The sequence below is a fragment of the Sceloporus occidentalis genome, unplaced genomic scaffold (genome assembly GCF_023333645.1).
Source record: "Sceloporus occidentalis isolate IW3139 unplaced genomic scaffold, rSceOcc1.0.p SCAF_195, whole genome shotgun sequence".
Lineage (NCBI taxonomy): Eukaryota > Metazoa > Chordata > Lepidosauria > Squamata > Phrynosomatidae > Sceloporus > Sceloporus occidentalis.
Window position 1 is genome coordinate 145,799 of NW_028317175.1, and position 26,337 is coordinate 172,135.

Consider the following 26,337-nt stretch of genomic DNA (forward strand, 5'->3'; position numbering starts at 1 on the left):
ATAAGACTTGTATTTGCTTTGATTTCTTATACATACACTTCAATTTTAAGGTGCTGTTCCACTTAGCCAAAACATTTATTGTGCTCTCAAGAAGTTCTTTACAGGTCTGCTGTTGAATTCTCAAGGTGTAATCATACAAACAGAATATTGAAGCTTTTAAGACGTGTTTTTTCCCAGTTGCTACAGAAACTGCAATGGCGATAGATATGTGGAACAGGCCCAAGCAGAAGTAGTAGAGTTTCAAAGAGTAAGGGAATTGAAACATTCATGGGGTAGGCGTATCGATATCCTGAATCGAATATGAGACAAAGGACTGAGTGTTTAAGGTTAGGAAAGATAGGCAGACCGGGGTGGGCCGAATAGTTATTATCCGCCACCAAATTCTATGTTTCTATAACCCTTTGTATAGTTTGGTCATTTAACAATATTAGGAATAATGTTTATACTGCTGCAGTTAGTAACTACGGTGAATAATGCAGCAGAGCAGGTGGAATAAAACCTTCAAATTTAGGATACATATTAATTTAACTAATGTTTCATTTAGAAATAGGGGCTATTACCCCAGCTTCACATCGTAGCCAATAATGATAACAAACACATACTGTGACAGACGATATTGTAAATATTATTCAATAAATTGACCCATATGTTGATTTTTTCTTGCTGCGTCAACTGGTATTTAAAAAGGTTTTATTTAGTAATCATAGAACACTCATTGTATGTCACTAAAACCCAAAGACAGTTAATCATTAAATATAAAAGGCATTTACTGTATTTTTTCACTGTAAAATGTTGTTCATCTGACTGATGAAAGCTGTGGTTTACCATCTTCCTGAAATTAAAATTTCTGAGAAAAATGATTCATCAAATGTAATGCTATATGATAGCAGATCGTTCATTCAAACAAGAGGTGTTCAAAACAAAAACAGTATTTTCTCGGAGAGGAAGTGAATAAAATCAATAATTTTTGAATTATCAAGAGAAAAAAAATATGTGAGTAAATATAAAAACTAAATATTAAATATAGTAACTAAAATCAAAAAAGTATACCAATGTTGTTAAAACAAATGCATTGTGGGTGTTTGGAACAAAAGACACGATTCACCAATGTTGGACTAGTGGAGTAAGAGTGAAGTAGATCACCTTAAATTAATTTACTTGCTTTGTATTTAAATATATAGCATGGATCTATTGAATTTTCTTTTACTGAAGCCCAAGGGATTGGTGCTTCCGATGTGAAGAAGTGGGGGTGATCCAAAATGTGCTCGGTAAGAGCCACAATGGAAAACCGGACCCTGAAATCTTTGAAGGAGACCCTTCCTAAAGGGTTATGCCTTCCCTTTCTTCCCTCCTTGACCGAAGCCTGCAGGAGGGCTGAGTCTTCATGGTGTCCATCAGAAGTGCTATCAGGGGGACCACTTAAGTCTTAAAGGAGAGATGGAGGTCATAAGGCACTACTGCCTCTCCCGGCAACAAGGGCTGAATCTTCTGGGATCCGTCCCCACCACGGCATATTTAATGACCAAAAACCTAAATGATTGTGTTTCCCTGGTATGGCTTACCTGGTATTGAATACAAATATGGATGCGTAAAAGTCATTAGGACATAAAAAGTCTCTCCACTGACCTCCATAGTTTGCTTACATAAAAAGACATTTCAAATAAGGGCTGATCTCTTGAAGCACATACTGCAGTATACATCACTTTTTACTTTTGTACTACGGCTCATACTTGCAATGTGAAAACGCTGCTCTAGGCTGTTTTGGAATCTATCGGCACAAACCAGGTGCAAAAATGCAAACAAATAATTACTGAGCTGTGTGGTCTTGGGTTGATATGCAAATGTTTTACCCTAGCTGTTGTAATGCCTGGTATTTCTGAGAAGTTAGGTATATGAATATGAAATTAGTATAAATCACATTGAGAAATCCATTACAGAGGACTTCATGGTTTAAAATTAATAATAAAATGTAAAACCTATACTAAGCAGGAATGGTATTTAATATATATAAATTAATAAAAAACAACATTTTTTTCTGATCCCCTATCTTACAATATGAGCCATGTCCTTGCAATTAGTATTTAACAGACCTTCTGTAGAAGTACCTATGTTAGTTGAGTGACCAACTAATTGCAATCTGTTAGTTGAATGCTGTTTTGCACCCAGAATGGAAAAAAAGATTAAAATAACAAAAAAATACAGATTCATAAATCATTCCTTTGCATCATATGTGTTGCCTACATGTGTAAGTAGAAAATAACATTTCATGTATCGCTGTTTCTGACCCGTTTTCATGGAATGCACACACTGACCTCTGCTGTTGAGTTTTTGCATGCGCACTGAGAAAAACTTTAGTCCTTTGATCCCAGTTCAGCTTCACAGTCCCACCAACGTCTACACTGGTTAAAATGAAGTGAAGTAACACCTGAAGGAAATAATGAAGTGATAGATTTATTCTAAAGCTTATTCAACAAGCCTTTTAATAACTATGATAACCTGAGCAACCATGATAATGAGAGTGGTTGATTTACTGGATCTATTTACAGAATTCATTAAAAGCCTACGCTTTTCTTTTTCAGCAAACGTTTACAGAACAATACATAACTGACACTCTCAAGTAGATACAAGGATGGGAGAATCCTCCCTTATAGCTTGAAGTGTAGAATGTAATATTGAGAAATATTGGTAATGGTAAAATGGTAAATTCTATATACGACTGGTCTCTAACTAATGTAAAGTGAAACGTATTACAGCCCCTTAAGTGCACTTTCGCAGTTCAATACATGTATTTAATAGTTATGGGCCACATAACCAATTTTGTCTTCAAGGCATCAGGTGCCTTGCAGTATTTGTGTATTGACGAGCTCAGAGAAATAATAGAAATATTAACAGAATGAAGATATATCACTGATGTCATAGACTTCATTTCATTACCTGGGTTGAAGTAGGATATCCCAAGCTGAGAAGCAGCGGAAGAGAATGTTTTGTCCTTGTGGTAACTTCAAAGATATCCTTTTCTCCTTTAATTGCGCTCATACTAACATTGAGTGCTTTCTTATCAAATTCCATCCCTAGGTTGCCATTGTATGTGTTTCCTAAAGAATGGGGCCAAAGAACTATTATTTAAAATTCACATTTAGAGCTCTTTTAAAAAATATACAAAATTTAGCAAATTGAACATTTAAATTGTATGTCAAGGTTGTGATCCACACACGCACTATAGGTACAGCCCCTGGGGTTAGCCTTGAATCAGTCTGGTCATAAGGAAGTACAGAGAGATCTAAAGATATTCTCAAAGGGCTTTCGTATTGCACTAGCGTAATATAAAACTATGTTGCACAAATACAGATGCATATTTGCAGGTCTCTATTTTTGCTAGAGCATAAATAAGTCTATTCTTTAACATTATAACATACCCTCTTTATGTAGCGCAGCCAGAAAATTTATTACTTTTGGATAACCATGTATCTGGAAAGATTTGCTGTTGTGAACACTTCTAAAGAAGACCGTCCTGTCCTTCATTGTGCTTAGAGAAGCCACAGTATACGTGATTACCGTCTGTCCTCCTGCAACATATACCACTATCTCCTGCTTCTCATCTGTTGCTTCAATATCTAGAGAAGTCTGAAATAACAACACATACAATAAGTACTACTTACAACTTAACTGCTTAAATACGCCTTATATCAGTATCATGGTCCATGTGAAAGCCAAGGCCATAAAACACATACTTTGCCCAATGGGTACTGACTCTTCATTGAATTTATTTTTACATGTTCTTGATGAAACATTATTTAATGGTAGTGTTCTGGTTGTGCACCACTGGCATGTGCAATGTATTGTGACTAGTCAGTCCTGACTTTTTAGGGTGCCCCGGAAAGACAGGATCCCCAGAACATTGGATTGAAAACCAGAGCTCCACCTACACACTACTACAAACCCAAATTGCACCAGACCTCTTTCCGTATATATATATATATATATATATATATATATATATATATATATATATATATATAATAGAACCTGATTAAATGTTACAGGGACCATTGAATCTTATTCTGCATTGTGAAAATAAGGAAGGAAAAATCAAAGAAGGTAAAAAGTAACCCTATCAATTAGTGTGGCTTCAAACATTTTATTGCTGACCAAGTAAAAAAAATCAGAGATGAAACTGGTCAGTGACCAGGAACATAGTCTGATAATACATGTAGTATTCATATGTTCCAAGGTTTTGTATACTATCAACAAATCAATACCATTAAGTATCATTCATTTGTCATCCTACTCAGAAAAGCATAAAACCCAATCCTCTAATACCCTGCATCCTAAGGAGACCATCCGTCATCCCCACCTAGAGATAGTTGGGTAACCCGGGTAGCATGTCCAGAAGTGTTCTGGTTATGGCAGTGGAATGTTATGAATTACAGTCTAGGTATCTTAGTAATTGTAAATTGTATGTATATGTCTTGGGCTGTTAGCAAGGTCACCACTCTGGCAATATAGCTCTTTATTTGGAGATAATGAAGAGAAAGAAGTCTGGCTTTATCTTACAAGAACCCATTGTAAACTCAAAAGAGCAGGACTCTCTTCTCCTTCTGTACCAATAACCTTTAATAGTTACTCCCTAACTTCAATATGCATTATAAAGAGCCAATACTAGATATGCTAGCCATGAATTTCAAATGCTCAAATCACCCGCCAACCCCTGCCACCGCTTGGCACAGAAAATATACATTTGAATGTTAATTTTAGAATTGAACCGAAATATTATTAGCATATGACAGCTCTTTCTTTAAATGTAATCAGATGTTTCTAGAAGTCACCTGTATGGAAACAGGAACTCCATTATGTAGTAACCAGGGCCAGTTGTGTCGGACGCTCCCGGTCAAATTGGTTCTTGTTTCATTCCCCTTAGCTTGTAATGTAGCACCCATGTTATATGTTCCATAGTGAGCTGAGACACTTAAGTTTCTTGTTTCTTTCAAATCTGCAACTGCCTAAATATAAAGATTAAAAAAAGACAGTCAATGTTATTGTATAATTATTAGCAATAAAGCGTAAAACAGAAAAATCTTGTGGAAACATGAAATGATGATATTTTTAACAATACATCACCACATTTAGAAGGAATAACTTGTGCAATAACAATTACAGTAAAGTAAAATATACAAAAGTATCAAAAAGAAGGCGTTACTCAAGTATTTATTTGGTATCTTATACACGTGTCAGTGTGTTTACTAACATTCAGGAGTTTGAATGTGCGAAATCATATATTTTAAAAGACCATATAATAAATGAAGCTTTCTTGAGAAAAATGAACTTTAATGAAGATATCTCCACTAGTATAGTGTTTATTTAATGATGTCAACTTCCAAAGTAATGCTAGTTCTACCTTTTCAGCATTGTTTGCGCATGATGTTCCACTGTTCTGTTCTCGGAACATTCATAAACCTTAAACAAACATTTATGGCTTTACTTGTATTTCAAATACATCATATGATTAAGTGTGACATACCTGCATTTCCATTATATTTTCCAATCTCAAGTGCTTTAGTATTTCCAAGTTGTGCATTATTTTGTAATGGAAAGCAATGTGGTCATCCTTCTGAATAAAGCTCATTTCCTCGTTGATCTGTTTGATGAATTAAAAGATATAATGAAAAGTTCTCAACTAGAATGAATTCAAAAATCACCAAACAAGCACTCTATGGGCGTTCGATTTGAAATGCTTTCTGCATACAAATGTCTGCTATCGGTATTGATGAACAGAGTTTATACACATCCATGTATAATACTTGAAAAGTGCTGTAGCTGACCTAATGTAATAACTACCTAGAGCAATAAAAAGACCTAAAAATGCACATAGCACTTACATAGGTTATCCAAAATCCATACGAGCCAGTCCAGATAAAACATCAGGTTTACATACATGCCACTAGCTAGACATTAATGCACTGACGGGTTATTTTTGAACGTAGCAAATCAGAAAGGCTATGAAAAAGACTTTATGCAGTCCAACGTTCCATAACCCAGACTTCTTTTAATCTCTAGAACAGTGACACTCCTTGGAGTCCAGATGATTTGGGCAGGTTCAGAATCGTTGGACCATTTTGTGTGTGTGTGTGTATGTTTCTGTAGATATAATCCATGTTAAAAAGTTGTAAGGTCTATGGGATAAGATACCAAATATGGCCATTGAAGGGTTTTAGTAAAATTAAAATGTTAGGTATCCTTGTTCTATTAATTAATTAGGGTTCCAAAATAGTTTTACTGGCTGTCATGGCCTAAGATAAAGATCAGTTGAACAATTGTTGCACCTATGATCCTGAGATATTGTAAATTAAATGTATAGCATATGTCTTGGGGTGTTTGGTGGCCAGATAGCTCTTTTTATTTGGAGATAATGAAGAGGATGTAGAGAAAATATACTGACGTGTTCCTACAAGGTAAGCTATGAGGGAATAGTCTCCAGACCTAGCAATGTTTTGATGGAGTCCCATTCACTGTGGTGAAATGGTCTGGAGATTTTGTTGGGCTTATCATCTTGGAATTCTGCTGTGAAGAAGAGCTGTATACAGATTTGTATCAGGCAGAAATTCTGTCCTATGCTAGATGCTTTGTGAAAAGCATCAGATGTTGTAGTCAGATTGGGACAACTGATTAGCAGGTTAAATATATATAGAAAAAGGTCATCTGTGAAAGCAGAAACTTTAAGTTCTTGGTCATTGGTTCTCACCCAATCAAAGGGAATTTATATCTGAGTGTGACAGGGGCATGGTGGTGGCTGGGGTCTTTCAGGGAACATATTGCAGCGCAGTGTGTTTGATAACCCCAGGTAGAATAGTTTGTGGTTTAGTTTGGGTCCCTGGGATGGAGCATTTTGGAGAGAAGGGAGGGCCAGTGCTCCACTCCACAGTTTACTTCCAGTAGGTGGGGAGTCCAGTCCGGGTGTTCTGGATCTCCCAGATGGGTCATCACCTGTTGGCAATGAGTAGCAGGATGCAGCTACAAAGTTCCCTGTGAGGGATTCAGGCAGACTGCATTTATCTCCACAAGGGGTTACAGCAATATTTTGTGTGAAGAGAAGGTCAGTTTGTTTTTTTGTTGGCAGGGGGTGAGCCGCCCAACTATAGTCAGTGAGAATTGTTAGTTAGTGCTAAGAGAGCAAGGCTTTTCTTTTGTTTATTTTACATTTTATGTTTTGTTTGCCAGACCTGTTTAATCCAAAGGACTGTAACACTGGAAGCAATACAACTCGGTGTGGTGTTTCCATCCTTAAGACTGTGTGGTTATATGATCTCAGCTCACACTGAGTGTCCTCCACCTTGTTGGTATAGTTCTACATCAATGATAGCCATTGAGTGAAAGGTATAATTTAGAATGTTGGTCATGGCACCAAACATGTCCATGAGATTATAGTGTAGTAATTACCTGTTTATCATCGAGACTGAGCTGAATGGATCTTTTATATTGCTCAGTGTTTCCTTCTGTTGTCAAGTCCACCATGGTCCTCGAAGGCAACCCCAGAGCTTTTGCAGGATGAATATTGTGAGTGAGAACTGCATCCAACTCTTGCTTTTTCTGTTCATTACACATGAACAAGAGAACGGAATGATCATTTATAAGGAGTGAGGATTATCCAACACTATGCTAGAATGCACTTTAGTAGTTAAATCATGTTTAAATTGCGGAGATAAATAATCGTGCATGCAATATGTTGGCAAAAATATGAAAATTGGAGGGCTATGGTAAAAAAGTAGACAGTATGGAGTTGCCATTAGCTATGACCTGCTACTGTCCTAAAGAAATGGGAGCTGTAGACAACTATCTATTAACACCTTGTTAATTTGTGTATTGTTAAGTCTTTGCCGTATGATAAAGTATAATTAGAACACAACGCATCTTATAGCAGAACTGTATACAAATACTTCTAGAGGAAAAATATTTAGAATCTTTGATGTTTTAAACCCTTTGGCATCATTATTCTGCCTTATATGCAAGATTTGGCAAATGACCAATTCAATTACGTATGAAACAACATGACAAAGTAATATTTATATGTACATTGGTATGCTCCTAATGCCAATAATGTAATCTGGAACGTATACATGTTTCATGTATATTGGTTTAATTTTCTGATGTTTATTTAAAACCATCAAACATTATGACAACATTTACAGGGAGAGAGGAAAGGGCATTGCCTTGGTTAATCCTAGACCAGCTCCCCGCAAATAAACCACTTCATCTCACACTGAAATGATGGGTTTTTCAGAAGGGCTAAAAGCTTATTTGAGGATTTACTGTACCTCAGTTGCTTTAACAATTAGGATTCCTTGTAATGTACTTTCATCAACAACAATTAACATTTGTGAATCCAGGTTTGATTTCTTGTTTACAACAATATAGCCAGAGCCCTCTATTTTCATTGGTGCGCCAAGGTCCTGTAACAAAGACAAAAATTTCATTTCAAAATAATTCATTTGTCATTTTCCGCAAATCTTCTTCTGTTGTATATTGTCTGTGTTATGTTTGTCATTTCGGACTTGCAATAAACAGTTTCAATGATAAAAGAGGTGATATTTACCCAACATTTACTTTACATACCATTCAATGATGGTCCATTGAATTATATACATTTTACCCATGGAATACCTGTGAGGTGCACCACAATGCAATGGAAACCCCATGGCAATATAAAACCAATCTGCCAAAGCTAGGGTCCCACTGAAGCTCATGGACTCTAGGAAGTCACCTAGGGTACCTAACAGCTCTGATTTGTAAAGTTAGATGAATGGTGAAAGTTCTACTTGGACAGCCCTAGCATACACACTATACATAGTATAATTATTTATATAGATAGCACTTATTCTTTACTCCTACTACAGCCAAATTAACTAGTGGGCATTTACTCATCAAAATCAGGACTGCAAAACAGACTCACATATTTCTTCTCCCTTGTTCTATATGCAAGTCTGTGCCAACAGAGCTTGCACTCCTCCCTCTATAGGCAGGTCAGAGGGAGACATCAGATCTCCCAAACCATCCCTGCCACACATTATAATGGTGATTTATTTCTCAATACACATGACTCAGCTCACCACTATTTAAAATATCATCTCTGACATACTGTATATATCAACAAATTAGCCAATGCTAAAATAGTAACCATTTTTAGTTTTTTATTATTAAAAACAAATCTGTTTTACCTACCTGGACACTTTTACACTTGTTTTCCAGAAGCATTTTCCACTGAAGTTTGTGATCCGTGTGAATATCTCCCTTTACATCAAATGCACATTTTCCTGACTTGAATAAAATGTCAACATTATGGTTTGAGTGTTTTCCAACAACAACCGACAGCATAGTTTCTTCACTCAGTCCCTTCAGCAGTGGCAGGTTATGCCTAAACACTATCTCCACTTTTCGTTTTGGCTGACACCCTGACCTTATTTGAAGTTCAGACGTGTTTCCATTGAATGTAAGAGCACAGAGAAGTTCTGCTTCGCAGCCATTGATCATAAGAGAACCATTAACTTCAGATTGTGATGGGATATTCAGATCCTGTCAATATAGCAAGAAAGAATGGCATATTTAGCAGCAAGTTACATTTAATTGGAATATAAGACCATTTTAATATGATTTCACTAAAATTAAAATTGAGCTACAGGTCCATAAAAAGTACATAGGGTCATAGAAATATAGAAAATATAAATTAAGCTTTTGACCCTTATGGCCACATGCTTAAAGTATCATGCCTCTCAAGTGTCCCAGTTTTCACAGGAGAGTCCAGATTTTCAGGCACCATCCCACTGGGCCAGTTTGGAACAGCCTCTAAACTACCCCGACATGGGGTTGGCAGTATGAACTAGTGATAAACCATTCCTATAATGGATATATCATTACAAATGCCTTAGAATATCGATGAAGCAATATTTATGTCACTCATTTGATTCTGTTCCTTAATTACTCTATTGTGAGTTGCAACAATCAAAATATGTATGGTACCTTTAATAATTTACAGTCTGTGTCTGTCTGTAAAATCCATTTTGTTGCATTGCTGGATGTGATATCTGTCTTTACGTTAATCTTGCATTGTCCAGCTCGTATGGAAACCAAGCCACCAACAGACATTCCAGTAAATGCAGAGAACATGACTTGGTTTGCCCACGGAATGCCAAGGTTACTTAAATGATCCATAGAGTGATTGAGTGAGCCCTGAATGGTGTAAGGGTTACATGATGTTTTTAGATTGAGCTTGGCGTCTTTCCCTTCATACTCTAGTCTGAGAGAAATACCCAAATCACATTGATTCTTCTGGAATGATCCATTCAGATGCAGGTTCTTTGGGAAGTTCAGTTCCTAGAAAAAGGAAACGAAATATAATGAGTGCATTTATCTGCATCTATCTATCTATCTATCTATCTATCTATCTATCTATCTATCTATCTATCTATCTATCTATCTATCTTGTTAAGGCCTCATTTATCTGCCTTAGTCACTGTAGTGCATGCACAACAAACTTTTGACATGGATCATTGGAATAAATCACACGTACTGAAGGATTCTAGGTTTATCTAAAAGTAATTCTGGTGAAAAGAAAATTGCATTATCACCATTCCAGGACCATTCCATTGGTTGCTATAGTAATAAGATCACTTTTAAATAACTATCAATATGTCTTCCGGTTATACAATTTATTTCAAAATGCGTTTCTTAATGGTCTTGATTTGGTCTACTTCATGGTTGTCTGTTACAGCAAAGCTTTATCTAGGGAGTTCTCAGAGCTGAGGAGGAATCACTGGAAATTATTTTGTTTGCGGCTACGGACATAATTATTTTAGTCTCTGGAAGAAATTGTACAGACAATAAATACTCTAATTCAAAAATGTATATTTACTAAATTTATCTAAATTTGATTACCTCAAGATAGTTGCAGGAGTTAAGCAGCGATGTAGTCCAGTTCAAGGAGGACATGTTACCTCCATTACTGTCAATTTTAGCTTCGCAAATGGCTTTAAACAAACATTTTCCAATTGTGACATCCAGCAGAGCACCATTTCTGCCTTGCCGGCTTGTAGAAATCTTTATTTTGCTGTCCTTGCCGATTCCCAAAGCATAAAGCTGAGAAAATGTGTGTTTCAACCCAATCTCCATGGAGTTGTGCAAACCAAACTCAGTATTTATATTGATCCTAACAAACGCATCGCCGGAGGAGGCTAGTCCAAACAGACTTGTTTTGTAGCCATTAGTCAAAAGTGATCCATTAAAGACAGCTTTCACTGGAGCTGAAATCTTAAAAAGCAAAGCATGTCACGATTCCAGATCATACAAGAGGACTGAAAGATTTTACTTTACAAGGATGTCAGCCAATGACCCAACTTAAAAAAAAGATCTTAATATGTTGTATGTACCGGTATATACATATATATTCCAGATGACGTATATATACTGCCCTATATAAGGATTCAACCTCCACATCCTAAACAAAAAATGGCTTAGACATTTTACAAATAAATAAATCGTTAATTCATTGGATTATACAGTTTTCATATCATTACTCTAACCCAGCTAATTTGTTTTCTTCTTTGTATTTTTTCATTTTATTTTGTAACTACATTACTAAAAAACTTAATATTCTAATATTACCTCTGATATTTTTCTTGTAAGCTCTCCATGGCAGTGCCCATACAGTAAGTTAGCAGAGAGTTCTGTATTACAAATCACCTAAAATATAAAAAAGGGTTAATTGCTATATAAAACGATTGCAGGTGACCGTTGCTTTTTCTGGGACCTCAAGTGGTCCACAGTAAACACGTCTTTTGCATTTTCCCCTGGAATTTACATCAGCAAGTTGGGATGGCATCAAAGGGAGAAGGCTATTGGGAGATCAATGCTACTACATAGGACTACTATGCTTGTCCAAGGGTTATGATTAATTATGTATAAATTATGTATATAATGGATAACTTGAAATGATAAATTCTATCATGACTAAGGTATGGTGATCAGCATTTTTGTATTTTTATCACAATTTTATATTCTAGATTTTATAACCTTATTTATTTGAATTATGAAATAATAAACACATTTGTTTTGAAATACATACAGAATCACTTTTCAGAATTAAATCCCCCAAGCAGAGGAAGCTCTTTGATCTGATTAGTTAGTTATTGTTGAAGTGGCATTCATTGAAAGAACCTGTTGGATAAATCTAACCACAAAAAAAATGTTCAGAGCAGCTTCCTCTCCATCAGCACCACTTTTCAACCTCCATTTAGATAAAGAGACAAAAACAAGCCATTTGCTACCGGCAGGTACTCCAGGCTTATCATTGCTATTTTTTCCCACACAGACTGCTACAAATTAATAACAACGATCTATGGGAAGCATTACTCTGAGTTGCAATAATAGATGTGCTAATATAGTTAATGAACATGACCTTTAAACTACCCCACAATCTAACATGCACTGCAAAGAAGGACAAATGACACTAGTAACCAGAAAAACATATGTAGTGAGCCTTTCGGGTTCGAAGCCAACCTTTATAGTTGATGGAATTATATTATTTATTGAGCTGATGTCATTATGTAGAGAGAGAATTATTTCAGATGCAATTCCGGTGTTTTTTCTGTATACTTCAGCTTTGATAGCTTCATCTTCTACAAGAACAGACACTCCCGATAAAAACCTTTTGCTTGAGCCCTTAAAAATACAAAAATACAATATTCATGTTTTTTTCCTGAAATATGTTTGCTATTTTCATGTATTAAAATGTTGTCCCATTCACGTATGACAAAACATTGACTGCTGTCTCTAGTATGCTAATCAAATAATCTTTAGTTAACAAGTCATTTTATTCTTTCATCTCATGGGTATGTATATGTGTGCATCTTATCATGTGTGTATTAGAGTGCGTATGTGTGTTAGAATGAGTATGTGTGTGTTAGTGTAGCTTGAGTAAGTATGCATTAGTGTATGTATGTAAATACCATATATGTGCCAGTGTGTAGGTTATTTACCAATGGCAAGAGGCAGATGGGGCCACTTGGCTTAACCAAACACATACCCCCAGCCCAGAAGGTGCCAGCCCTCCTTGAACAGCCTCTTAAAAACGAATGCCAATTGCTACAAAAATGAACCATATATCTCTACTCTTTTAGGTCTATTGGATATAAAATCTGATTTGTTGTGTCCCACTACTGAGATGAATTATTTACTAGTGAACTTTTGAAATAACAGATTTATGTACAGAACATCACTAAACCCTTAATATCAATTATTGAAATAAAATGACATTTTCTACACCAATAAATAATCTAATTAACATTTTTGCACAACCCAAAAATAATAAAGAATGTTAATTTTTGCTTTGCAGACCCATAATCTGTTCATGCATCCTCTCATGTATGGAAATGCCTACAACGATATGGTTTAAGCATGAAATGATGGTTTAAACATGAAATGATGCATACAACGAGTTTTTGCATAGATACCTCATAGTAGCAAATGCCGTCCACACTGTACGGGATTCCATGATCTTTTAATTTATGGACATTGTGCTTTAGTTTAGTAATTAGCTGGGACTGGGTTGAGTTTCTCTCTATCCCCATAGAAGCCACAATTCTACTACTTCCGTTTTCCAGCGCTGAGCTAAATGTTCTATTATTACTTGTATTGTTAAGCATAATCTCGATTGTGCCTTCCCTGGGAATTCCTGCAAAACACAATGGAAATAATTTATGTTAGTCCCCAACACTACACTGCCCCAATCGGAGACCCCTTTGGAACTATCTGATATAATCTACATCTACTCTTAAATATTTTCACTTTTATCGCGATTAGTACTTACTGTGTTTTACTTCCTCTCTTGAGCTCTCTCCTCTAACCTTGACCAGTTCTTTCACATAATTTAAGACATTGCCCCATTAGTTTATATATAACCTGCATTTGAGCAAATCCTTACTTGGGAGAGTCTAAATATTAATATTATCAAAGATGAAAAACTTCTACAAGCATATCAGACCAACCTGGCCAACAAGGGCAGTCAAGAACCAGGACGCAAGATTAATTGCCCCATGCAATTTAGTCTCAAATTTGAACTCACTTGTGCCATTACATAGAATATAAGACATCTTCTTTAATGGCCACATTCATTTAAAATCTCTCTACAGAGTGGGTATTCACTGGCCGGCAGATTATTTAAGCATTGTCTGAACCAATATCATATATTTTTTTAGTATTTTGTTCCTCCGTTTTGGTAATCTCTTGGGGGTCACCCCAAGTGTAAAATCGAGTCCAGAAATGGACTTCCTTGCTTATCGTGCCTAGTGGGATAACAGCCCCCAATTATACTAATTTATATTAGCCTCAGGTGTTAGAGCTTGGTTCTCTGCCTCCTTAAGGCTGAAGGATATTGGAGCCAAAAATTGTTGGTTGAAGCTCAAGTGTAATCGTGGAGTTTTTATAATAGTTGTTGGTTACCTTGTGCAGAGGAAATTTGCTTCACATTTTAGTTCTATGCTGTCTAATATAAATGTTGTCTGTTCTTGGCTGATTTATACATTATTGTGTGCTTCACCACAATATGACATCATATCCTGTTAGGTTATGAAACTGAACAAAGGTGCCTGGGGAGCTTGGATACTATACAATGCATAATTTTCAACATGTTTTTCATCCAGTACATCATCAAGCACAGAACAGATAACACACGCACCTTTAAATTATATTGCTCTTTAATTGACTCTAACATACATTAAGGAAAAAGTTATTCCTTTTGACATTTTATACGTTTTCAAGCTATACATTGCGTTCTTAAACATACACGCGACTCTCAATCATATTTTATTTATGGATGAGCAATCTAGAAAGTATAAAATAAATATTCCATCTTCTCTGTTTACCTGCATTCTGTAATGGGATTATGTTGTGTGACAATGTCCCTCTAATCCCGTGTTGCTCTTGATCTCCAGCATTGGAAAGGTCCACACAAAGCAATCTATCATCCACTTGAAAGCAGATTTGCACATTTTTCTCCAAATCCCCTAGATGTAAACTAGCTCTGAGTTTCGTTTCTGCTGGCAGCGCACTGGATCCATTTTGGGTCAAACTGAAAGTAACATTGCGGAGGCTGGTATTATCCCATTCCGTATTCCGATTTCGAAGATTAACTTGGTACAACTCCTGATTCTTTTGAAATGTGATGTTACCTGCAAACAGATACAAAATGACTAGAAATGGCTTTCCTGTTTTCAGTGTAATTAAAAATATGGTTTAAACCAATGACGCAACACAAATACTTATATAATCTGTATATGTACCATCCAAAAAACATCACAAGAGATTCCATGGCACTATTGCAACAGGGGAGGGTGAAAATATTAACATTAAGACTAGCAATATACAAAAGTGACAATATTATTAATGCATGTTAAGACATACTGGTACGGAAGAAGAAAGCCCTGTTCTTGTGAGTTTACAGTCTATGTTTACGTTTTACAACAAATCCATATAATCCAGAGCAAGTGAAGAATTATAGAATGTAACGGAAAATAGGAACCATTGAGTGCATCTAATCTGGGGGCATGGCCATTATAAAGGGGCCTGGATATCCATGTGTTGGAGCAGGGTTAGCCCCAAGTCATGCTTTGAAGGTGTGGGAAATGGGCTGGGAGTGGGATGGAGTGACCAAACTCTGCTCACTCGCCCTGAAATTAAAGCCATGGGGAAGTAGCATTCCATCTGGAGACCCCGGAGCCACATGCTAGCAGTAATACCAGCAGCATGTAAGTGTCCAGTGTACGTGTGTAAATTCATATATAATAGATACAAGACACTTACCCTCACATATATTTTTCTTTTGCTTAAAAGATCCATCAACAACAAGACGTTGAGGTATCATTGTCAATTCAACCATGTTGTGCATGAGATTTCCCTTAAATGATAAAACCAAGCCAACTTTTAGATCCTTGGATCCCAAGAGATCAATCAATGCAGTTTTGCCATTGACATTCACCTCAGATAAAAGAGAAAACCTAAAGAAATAGAACATTTTCAGATCCTAATAAGACTCATTGGTCTCATTTCACAAACAATATAAATACATATGACTTGATTAGTATCCAACATTAGTATCTATATCTCTTTATTCTATATGTAGAAAAAAAATCAATTACAATGATTCTATACAATACATCTTTAAATAAACTATTATTATTTAGTATAAACATGTATATTACCTTGTAGGGTAGGCTTTTCCTGTTATTTGTAATTGGGCAAGCTTTGGGTAATCCACAATGGTTTGATGTAAAGATGCATTAAGACCAATTATTCCAATATTCTTCTTGTTGTCATTATTCACATCAACCTCTAGTAATATCACTTCTTCATCACCCCAATGGATGGAAAACGTTCCATTTATATTTCTTACAGCATTCTTTTTCCCTGTGGCGTGTAGCTAAATAATATGAAATCATTAGGGAACAGGAGTTTTAAGTTACTACAAGAATGATAAAACTTGAATTTCATAACAATGTAAGATGATTTTCATGTTAAATATTTTTATTCTAAAAAGCAGGCATATTAAGTCCTAAACACAAAGCATCTCTCATAAAATTAAATCATTTCACTATCCCTAGAAAAAAACTAAATTTACCTGGATTTCTTGAGGTATATTCAACTGATAGGGATGTGCGAGTTTGGAATGAATTCCTATTTCATTCAATGATTTATTTAACTGAATAAGTAGCTAAAATGAGAAAAACACAGTAGTTTTAGATTTATTAGTAGTTTCCTTTCAATTATTAATTCATTCAATTATTAATATCACTGAAGAATTGCATCATCGGGACACATACTCTATTTTTGCACAACATTTTATTTTATTTTCAATACATTGATCAAGGGTTGAGGTGATTAGAAAGTAGCTCAATGTCAAGTGTACACAAGACACTTCAATCTAGTTGAAGCAGAAACATTATTCCTTATTACTTCCCTCTTATATAGGCTGCCTGAGCCAATAAACATCAACAATTTAACAGGGCAGATATAAATTAATGGGAAGTGGTAATATCGGAGACCGTGAGAAAAAGTAGATTGACGACTTTCCAAAAAATAGAGGTTTCACCAGGCTGGGACTGGCCATCTGGCAAATCTCTAGTGCCAACGGGCGAGGGTCGCTTACTTTTACTGCCGCAGCAGATTTTAATTTAATGTGCAGCAGCGTGTTGGATAAACACAACCACACGCGGCACAAGTGTAAATGCGTAGCATGTGTATCCAGTAGGCAGTCGCACGTATGTCATTTATTGGCCACTGGCCTTAAAGTACAGGACCAGTTTAAATTCACCTGGTTTCAATCCACCTCCTCGCTTGATCATTCCAATAAAAACTCTAGCGGTACTTAAAGAGTAACCTGGATTTTTTAGGGGTTACCATGAAATCCTCAGCGTTTGAAATGGCTTATCTCTGTTATTTCAGCCCAATTACAGATCATGAAAGAAAAGAAGAATCTAACATTCATAAGATGCCAACCTCCAAAGTATCGTTTGTGTTTAGAATGACTTTTCCTCGTACGCCGTGATCAAAATCACCCTGCTTTATTTGCTTTGAGAAAATCTCTCCATCAAAGATTAAAGTACGTGGAAACCTTATCTGTAATAAAAAATAACACACATTATAATGACAAATAAACAGTATCGTATTGAGATCAATAATTTGTTTCTATGTTTGAAAGCATGCTTCATGACAGGTGTCATTTTACTGCCATAGAAAACATGAATTGAACTCCCTAGCTTGCCAACTAATTCTTTTGTCTGAATGCTCATTCACATAAAAACAACACACAAAATGTTGTGAAGCTTTTTTGGTTTCTATTGCAACAATATGTCAGCAAGCGAACTTCATCTTTTCTACTGTTTCACCTGATTCTGCCATCTTTCCAACTAAAGAGTCTGTGTACATCCTCAATAAAGGACACGTACATAATAATATAATATTTATTATTTATATACAGTATATATAAATATATATATATATGTATATATATACAGTCACTGGCCACTTTTTTTAGGTACATCTAGTACCGGTTTTGACCCTTTTTGCCTTCATAACTACCCTCATTCTTCGCGGCATACTTTCTACAAGGTGCTGGAAACATTCCTCAGAGATTTCGGTGTGAAAATCCCAGTAGATCATCAGTTTCTGAAATACACAGACCAGCCCATCTGGCACCAACAACCATGCCACGTTCAAAGTCACTTCTTCCCCATTGTGATGCTGGGTTTGAACTTCATCAAGTTGTCTTGACCACGTCTACATGCCTAAATGCATTGAGTTGCTGCCATGTGATTGGCTGATTAGCTATTTGTGTTAACAAGCAATTGAACAGGTGTACCTAATAAAGTGGCCAGTGAGTGTATATATATATATATATCATTGTTTAGGGATTTGATAGGATCGCTAAATTTTATCCTACTAGTGTATGGGTCTAAACTTTGATTACCTGAAGAGAGTGTGTTATATCCATTTGTAAAACACGCCAAAATTCCTTCTTGCTGGATTTGTTCTCCAATTTGCCTTTCAAACCAAAAGCAGCTTTCTTGTTAGTCTTCACTGTAGCTTCAAACTCATATTTTCCCTGAAAGGCAAACAAGTAATAATTTCCTTCTGTAACTAAATGCTTAGGGGAAGGGTATTTTTAACCCCATAAGGACAATGGGTGGTCCCTAAACCCATTGAAAACAATGCATTTTGAGCCTGTACATGTACAGGCTTTGTCATTAAGGGTTTAAATAGATATTTAAGAGATATGGAAATGAATATGAGCCGGAGATAGATGACAAAAAAAACTTACACTGGGGTGCCTTTTAGTAGATATACACATGTCAGTGTTGTTGGGTAAAACCTTCAGCTTGAAGGGATGAGTAAAACCAGCGCAGATCTGAAAAGTATAGTAAATTAGTAATGAACATGACATACTAATAAATATTCCTGAGATTTTACTAGCACTTACACAGATATTGATAAGGTCCTCTGTGTGTTCTACCTCTACCCTGGGAGTAAGAATTAGATGTCTGCAAGATTTGTGCCCAGGGATGCCAAAAACCCAATTCTTGACCTTCGAGTGACTGCACTTTCATTGTGCATATCATTAGTCCCATATGAACACATGCTCCACCATTCAATAAACAATACATCAAAGCATGTCCAAAAACATTTACAAAAGCAACCCAATACTGCTTACATAGGGATTGTCTGTATGGTAACCAAGAACAACAGTTTGGATACATTCTTCTACCCCATGCAGAAGCAGTTTGGTTTCCAGCACGTAATGCCTTTTCCTTTTATCCACTGTAAAAGTCTCCTGGAGAACAATACTCTGTGGGACAGGCAATTTAAAGGGATGTCTGGGGAGAAAACAAGAAAATAAATTCAGATATCAGAAAATATGCGATTAGCATACAATATAGGATGTCTACAGTATATACTTTGTATGAAATTGTGTAGCCAGACAGAACGCTTTAGTAGCCAGCATGAGGTTATATCACACAAAAGGCTAAGTACCCGCAGCAAAAATGGAGCTATATGGCTACTTGGCTCCTGTGATTTCTCCAATACGTATATAAAGTGTTATTTATGCACACTTATTCATAAACTCATGACATGGCAGAAAGCACAGCCAAGCTGCAGTAAGGTCCTCAAGAATACATTAAGCATTTAAATAACTCTATTTAAATTGCACATCGAGTCAGCAAGGGCAGTACAAAGACCAGATTTATATTGTACTATAAAATTCTTGGGTTAATAAGTACAATTAAAAGAAACACTTCATTGAAAAGATAATTAGCTATTGTATTTTACCTATAAAATGTCCAAAACCAATATATCAGAATGGAAGAGGTGTTGGCTAGTGTTACTGTATATTTTAATAGAAGCAAAAATGACATCATCGATCTACAATGGGTTTTTTTTTAAATATTTTTTTATTTTTTGACAAAGTAAGGGGGACCAAGAGGGTATCCTTGAAAATACACAGCAGGCAAGTGTCTTATTTTATCCAGGACAGTTCAGACTCTTTGGCACTGTACCGCTGAGCTACCCCATTGTCCCATTCTTGTGGACAATGATGATTGTGGGCTGGTTGGGGAGATCAAAGGTTCCCCCCGATCAGCCCACTGATCTTTCATATTGAATGAGGTCACCAAAGTTCTCAATCTCAGCCCACAATACGTCACCTGGAAACTTACTGAAGTGGGGTATCAGGAGATGATGTCATATCCCGGCCCTCTGTTTTACCAGATCGCCAGGTGCATGTAAGTTGTCTTTGATGACCTGCACCTGGTTATGGCACCTGTGACACCTTTTCTTACACCATCATTGTTAAGGGTATGATGTCAGATTACAAGGACCAGGGCCGGCCCTACAATGGGGCCGACTGGGGCAATTGCCCCAGGCGGCACTTCAGAAGGGGCAGCACTTTGCCGCCCCAAGCGGTTTTTTTTTGTTTTTTTTGAAGCGGAGGAGAGAGAGAGGGGCACCGAGTGATTTTCGCTTACCCGCTCGGCGCCCCTCTCTCTCTCCTCTGCGGCGAGTTTCCCTGTTCGGTCTCGGTGCCGGCTTGTAATGCAGAGCGCCGGAAGTGACGCGAATTTCCGGCGCTCAGCATTACAAGCCGGCGCCGTGGCAGCACAGGGAGACTCGCCGCAGGACTGTTTAAGGGTAAGTACCGGGGGGGGGTAGATAATGCCGCCCCCCCCCCGGCGTTGGCGGGGGGCGGCATTTTAAACTTCGCCCCAGGCGGCGTTAAGTCTTCGGCCGGCCCTGACAAGGACATACTGTGTATTCAACATCCCTTTGACAGTACAGATGTGTCAAGTTGGAAGAGAAGATAGAATTGTCGTTGAAAAGAGTTTGAAGAGCTTTTCTATTACACTGTACAAATAATCAAACCATATGCTTGGAAGGATTTCGTTTGTTTGCTTGCTTATAAATAATTTCTAAAACAAATCAACACCAAGAGTTTTCTATTAAAAGGAAAACCAGCGTGGTAACAGAATTTGATCATTTGTAGCTGTGTTCTCCATTAGGTTAGGGTGTAAAACTCCAGGACATGCAAATAGCCCACAACTATAATTTTAATATGTTGTTGATGTTTATTTGGTTTGGAGAACGTGACATTGGTTTGTGGTCAGCAGAAATTGAATCCATGTTCCTATTAAAAAAAAGGATTGCAAAATCCTAAAATGCAAATACCGCAGCCTATGATAATAATCAAATCTGATCACAAACCAGCAAACTTTACATTTTAAAATTACATTACAACATTTACAAGTGGACAAGACCTGAAATGAAGTAATCCTTGTTTCTGATAAAACAACTTTTCTTTCTTGACTTCTTCTATCTGTCCGTCCAGCTGTAGAACCAGCGGTGGGATCTTCTGGTCTGTCCACATAGTCTTGACTGAGAAATTAGATTTCTTTGGCTAAAATTCAAGGTAGATTTAAATATTATGAAATATGTTTAAATAAACTAATTTTCTTAATTTTCTCCTCCACAAAACCTTAAGTGCACTCTCCATTATTGTCCAATTATAAATCTTAGGAGAGCTGTTACTTTTTTCTTTTCTCTGAAGATTTAATCAGATATAAAATAAAAAAACATTTTAAGAAGCATTTTCTGTTTATATGGCAAAAATGTATCAGTTACTATTTTCACGTGGCAATTAAGTATTCGGGCATGAATGAGACAAAAATGTTATGAATGAGACAAAATTTTACTGGATACAATTTGGGGGGGAAACGGTTTGGGGTATCAAACAGTACTTGGAGTGATAATGCTGCCTTTAGTTAGCATGGTGTTCAATTTAGCTCCTTTAAGCTACCAACAGCATCTAATTGTCCCCTTAGGCAAACATTACTCTGGTACAAAATGTGAAAATGGGAAGGTGTTAGAATGAAATAAATTATCCATTTGGTTTTAAATGAGGTAATAAGGAAGACCATTGTAACACACCCATTCAAAAATACAGTAAGGAAACCATCACTACATACCCATTCTATACTTCTATAATCAGCCGTCAAGTTAAACTCCAGCTTTGAACCCTTGATTTTAAAGCAAAATGATTTTGTTTTCTCATTGTTCTCCAGGTGAACTTCATTCTTAATCAGCTGATTCCACAGTGACACCATTTCACTATAACTTCTGAAAGCGTTGCCGCCGAAGACATTTACAGTTGATGCCTAAAAACCAATATTTATGTCAGCCAATAACTCAATATTCCAGAAATAAGACCACTGTAAGGAAAATGAGGCCTACTTATAATTTAGCTATTTCTAATGCATGACAGGCAGCTGATTGAGCTTGCGAGTTGGTGGTATTGTCAAACACATTTCCTTTAGGTTGGCAAAACAAGTTTAAGGGGTAGAAGAAATTAAGCCAATTAAGCTAATTAAGCTATCTGTGTGTCATCAGGCTGCCAAATTTGTGTCATCTTTGCCATGTTCCACCAACATCATTCACTAATATGATAATAATGATATATACATAAAATCAGATTATGCTGAATTTCACCAATCACTGGTCTGACAAATATATACAAGAATACAGAATATAATCAAAACATATTTTGATTATATTAACTCACCAACAGCTCCGCATATTTACAAACCCAGCAAATTGTAAAACATAATTTAGTGAAAATAAGAGGAGGACAAATGTCAGAACAAGACATGTTAATTTAAAAAGCGTCAAAAGCTTAGATATAATGTAAGGAAGTTTTACTGTGCTGCAGGGGTGGTAAATAAGTGGAACTGCCTTTTAAAAAAAAGGTGGTAGAGGCTAATACAGCGAGGGAACTTAAACATGCATGGGATAGACATAAAGCTATCCTGAATACAAGACAAGATCAACGAATGATTAAGATTTGAGTCCTTACAGCATGAAAAGTCTACATTGGGTTCATATCTGCTGTCAAGTTCTATGTTACTAAGTGAATTTAAACCTGACAAATACTGAACACTAATCCAATATAACTATTAAAGGCTTTTGTGTTGCAGCTCCATACCAATGCCTCTAAATTGCCTTAGTACACACAATTATATTGCAGCATAAGAAGAATAAACAAAATTAACTGTAGTGATGGGGCACGTAGTACATCCGATGCCCCCAAAACCAATACGAACTTTGCTGAAATTGAGATATTATCTGACAACTACTGGTCTATGAGATTCAGTGAAGACTATTTGGGTCTGAAAAATTATTGTTAGAAATGATTGTAATTATTCCAGTGGATAAACAGTAAACTTAAGCCTTACGTGCTTGGTTAATCCACCAAATAGCAAATACATTAATGCACCTTTAGTACTTTTTTTCAGTTAGGCAACTATGTTTACATAACTCAAACATTACAAAGAACTCCAAGTATTTATCTTATGTGTCATTATATATAAAACATGACATAACATTTGCAAAGTAAAACAATCTTAAACTGGGACTGACTCTTAGGTATGTAACCGTAGGTGTGTGTATATGAATTCTCCCCTCTTTCTCACTTCCTTTGTCTTTGTGGAACATTTCCAGCACAAGGTTCTTGATGGAAATTGCCTTCCCTGCGGATATTTCCATAATGGTCTGGTACGAGTAGTGCTGTGGCTGATAGCGTTTGATAGCTGAGTACAGATATATCCATGGTGTATCCATACTGAAAGCCCCTGAGCAGAAACAATAAATGATATATCAAAGTACAGTGTGTAAGAACATAAAGCTAGCCATTATTTTGTGGCATGTTGAAGTTCAGTTTTGGGTCAGGCCTCATCCTAACCTGGCCTTTAGAGTCTGTGTTAGTCTTAGGTATCAAAGTCTTATTAATTTCTCATAACTTAACGATACCTTATTATCCTGTTTTCCCCATACCCAATTTCTGAGTATTGGGGATTTTGGGACATCTGGGGAGATCTTCTGCTGTTAAATTGATGGAAGTCTCTGATGTTGCAGCATAGACCTCCATTGCAGCTCCTACATGGCCACCCCACAACACTCTGAAGCTGAGCATTGTCCCACTTCTCTCCATGATCTTAAATAGTCAATCAAAGCCTAGACTAACTATTTGTTATTGGTTTGTAGAACTTTACATTTTTCATTGCAAAACAGTAAATCAAAGCCACATATTCACTCCTGGAAATATATTCCCACCAGGGAAGCATTATATTCCAACATCCGCATGCATCTAGACATAATCATATGTAACATAAACTTGTTCACATGCATCAGTGCTAAGAAATTTAAAGGGTCAGGAAAATTACTGATGGCAGCATTAGCGAGGTGTGTTTTATCAACTCTTTGGGCATACAGATTTAACTATTTTGGAAAATTGTTTTTTCAATATTTGTCTATATTGAAGCATAAGATTACCTACTTGGTTGATGCTATTTGGTTTGGGGAGTCATTGTACTAATTCCGAAGCTATAAATTACCTTCCCATTTCTGCAGGTCATTTTTCGATGAGTCCTTCCACTGCAGTCCAGCTACAAATGGCATTCGGTCATTGTACTGCACTTTGAAGTTGGTGTTGCTCTCCAGCGGGGAATGAGTGTGTAGCAGCTGAGTCCGATAATTCACCTGCTTCTCTGCAACTTGCAAGGTGAACTAAAAGTCACATTGTTATTATGTTATTAGATCAGACATGAAATATAGGAAAACAGGAATATATCATTATCTTTGAAAAGTATAATGCAGTGTAAAACAATACAAATTTCTGAATGTTAGATTCTCAATCCCTGTTATATGCAAATCTTTTTCCCTTTTCCATTTGCGTATATTTGTACCGTCTCCTCACTAGCAGCTTCCCCCAATAACACACCTGTGGGGAAACGTATTGTCAGCATCTGCCCTTCCTTCAGATTGTGTATCACTGTTTCTACGCTCACTATAGGAATCAGGCTTGTAATTTGTCCAGTATGCTGAGACCTGCAACTCTATGAGTACTGAAACCCCAAAAAACATTTCCTGGTGCTTTTTTGTTCAGGTCTGTTATGCTAGATATTAGACTTGGGCACCAGGGGGCTCTTCGTGTTCGTCTTCGTGCTCGTCTTCGGCAAAAAAAACAACTTCGTATTCCGCGAATATTCGCCTGGTCCTGTCTTCTCTTCGGGCGAATATTCGCGGACACTCTTCGTGCTCGGGTTTTCTTCGTTTTCCCCGGTTAAGGGGTTAAAACGGGGTTAAAGCCGCTCTGGCGCCAGGAGTTTAAATGTCCGTATGAGCAACTCTATTGGTCGTCAGCAGGGGGCTCGTCTGCCATTGGTTGATGGCAGACGAGCCCCCTGCGGGCGACCAATAGGGTCGCTCGTACAGACTGTTATACTCCAGGTGCCGTAATTGTTCGGCAGATCCCGCTGGTCTCCCTGTTCTATCATTTATTAACTGATAGAACAGGGAGACCAGTGGGATCTGCCGGGTAAGTTGCAGCATTGGGATTTTAAAAGTCTGTACGAGCGACTCTGTTGGTCGCTCGTACAGACTTTTAGGCTCCTGGTGCTGTAACTTACCCGGCACATCCCACTGGTCTCCCTGTTCTATCAGTTAAATGTCCGTACGAGCGACCAATAGAGTCGCTCGTACGGACATTTAACTGATAGAACAGGGAGACCAGTGGGATGTGCCGGGTAAGTTACAGCATTGGGGTTTTAAAAGTCTGCACGAGCGACTCTGTTGGTCGCTCGTGCAGACTTTTAAAACCCCAATGCTGCAACTTACCCGGCACATCCCACTGGTCTCCCTCCCTGTTCAATTAATTAAATGTCCGTACGAGCGAACAATAAAGTCGCTCGTACGGACATTTAACTCTGTACAGGGAGGGAGATGAGTGGCATCGGCAGGGTAAGTTGCAGCATTGGGGTTTTAAAACCCCAATGCTGCAACTTGCCCTGCCGATGCCACTGGTCTTTAACTAATTGAACAGGGAGGGAGACCGATGCCACTGGTCTCCCTCCCTGTTCAATTAGTTAGTCTGTGCCGGGTTAAATGTCCGTACGAGCGACCAATAAAGTCGCTCGTACGGACATTTAACTCTGTACGGGAGGGAGACCAGTGGCATCGGCAGGGTAAGTTGCAGCATTGGGGTTTTAAAACCCCAATGCTGCAACTTGCCCTGCCGATGCCACTGGTCTTTAACTAATTGAACAGGGAGGGAGACCGATGCCACTGGTCTCCCTCCCTGTTCAATTAGTTAGTCTGTGCCGGGTTAAATGTCCGTACGAGCGACCAATAAAGTCGCTCGTACGGACATTTAACTAATTGAACAGGAAGGGAGACCAGTGGCATCGGCAGGGTAAGTTG

The 26,337-nt window shown here is 37.2% G+C and overlaps 1 protein-coding gene across 1 annotated transcript in view; it reads right to left on the bottom strand.

The window, feature by feature from the left end:
• APOLTP (apolipoprotein lipid transfer particle homolog) overlaps positions 1-26,337 on the bottom strand; it is an 84,008-nt gene that overhangs the window by 21,557 nt on the left and 36,114 nt on the right. The window contains 25 exon segments of the mRNA XM_089502136.1: positions 2,313-2,425; positions 2,935-3,095; positions 3,417-3,624; positions 4,827-5,000; positions 5,519-5,635; positions 7,435-7,584; positions 8,310-8,444; positions 9,214-9,564; positions 10,084-10,362; positions 10,924-11,295; positions 11,650-11,727; positions 12,544-12,705; positions 13,497-13,717; positions 14,907-15,212; positions 15,844-16,037; positions 16,242-16,459; positions 16,658-16,750; positions 17,536-17,655; positions 18,506-18,640; positions 18,857-18,943; positions 19,247-19,409; positions 21,345-21,484; positions 22,053-22,241; positions 23,500-23,711; positions 24,474-24,645. Coding sequence (XP_089358262.1) covers positions 2,313-2,425; positions 2,935-3,095; positions 3,417-3,624; positions 4,827-5,000; positions 5,519-5,635; positions 7,435-7,584; positions 8,310-8,444; positions 9,214-9,564; positions 10,084-10,362; positions 10,924-11,295; positions 11,650-11,727; positions 12,544-12,705; positions 13,497-13,717; positions 14,907-15,212; positions 15,844-16,037; positions 16,242-16,459; positions 16,658-16,750; positions 17,536-17,655; positions 18,506-18,640; positions 18,857-18,943; positions 19,247-19,409; positions 21,345-21,484; positions 22,053-22,241; positions 23,500-23,711; positions 24,474-24,645 — 4,550 coding nt within the window.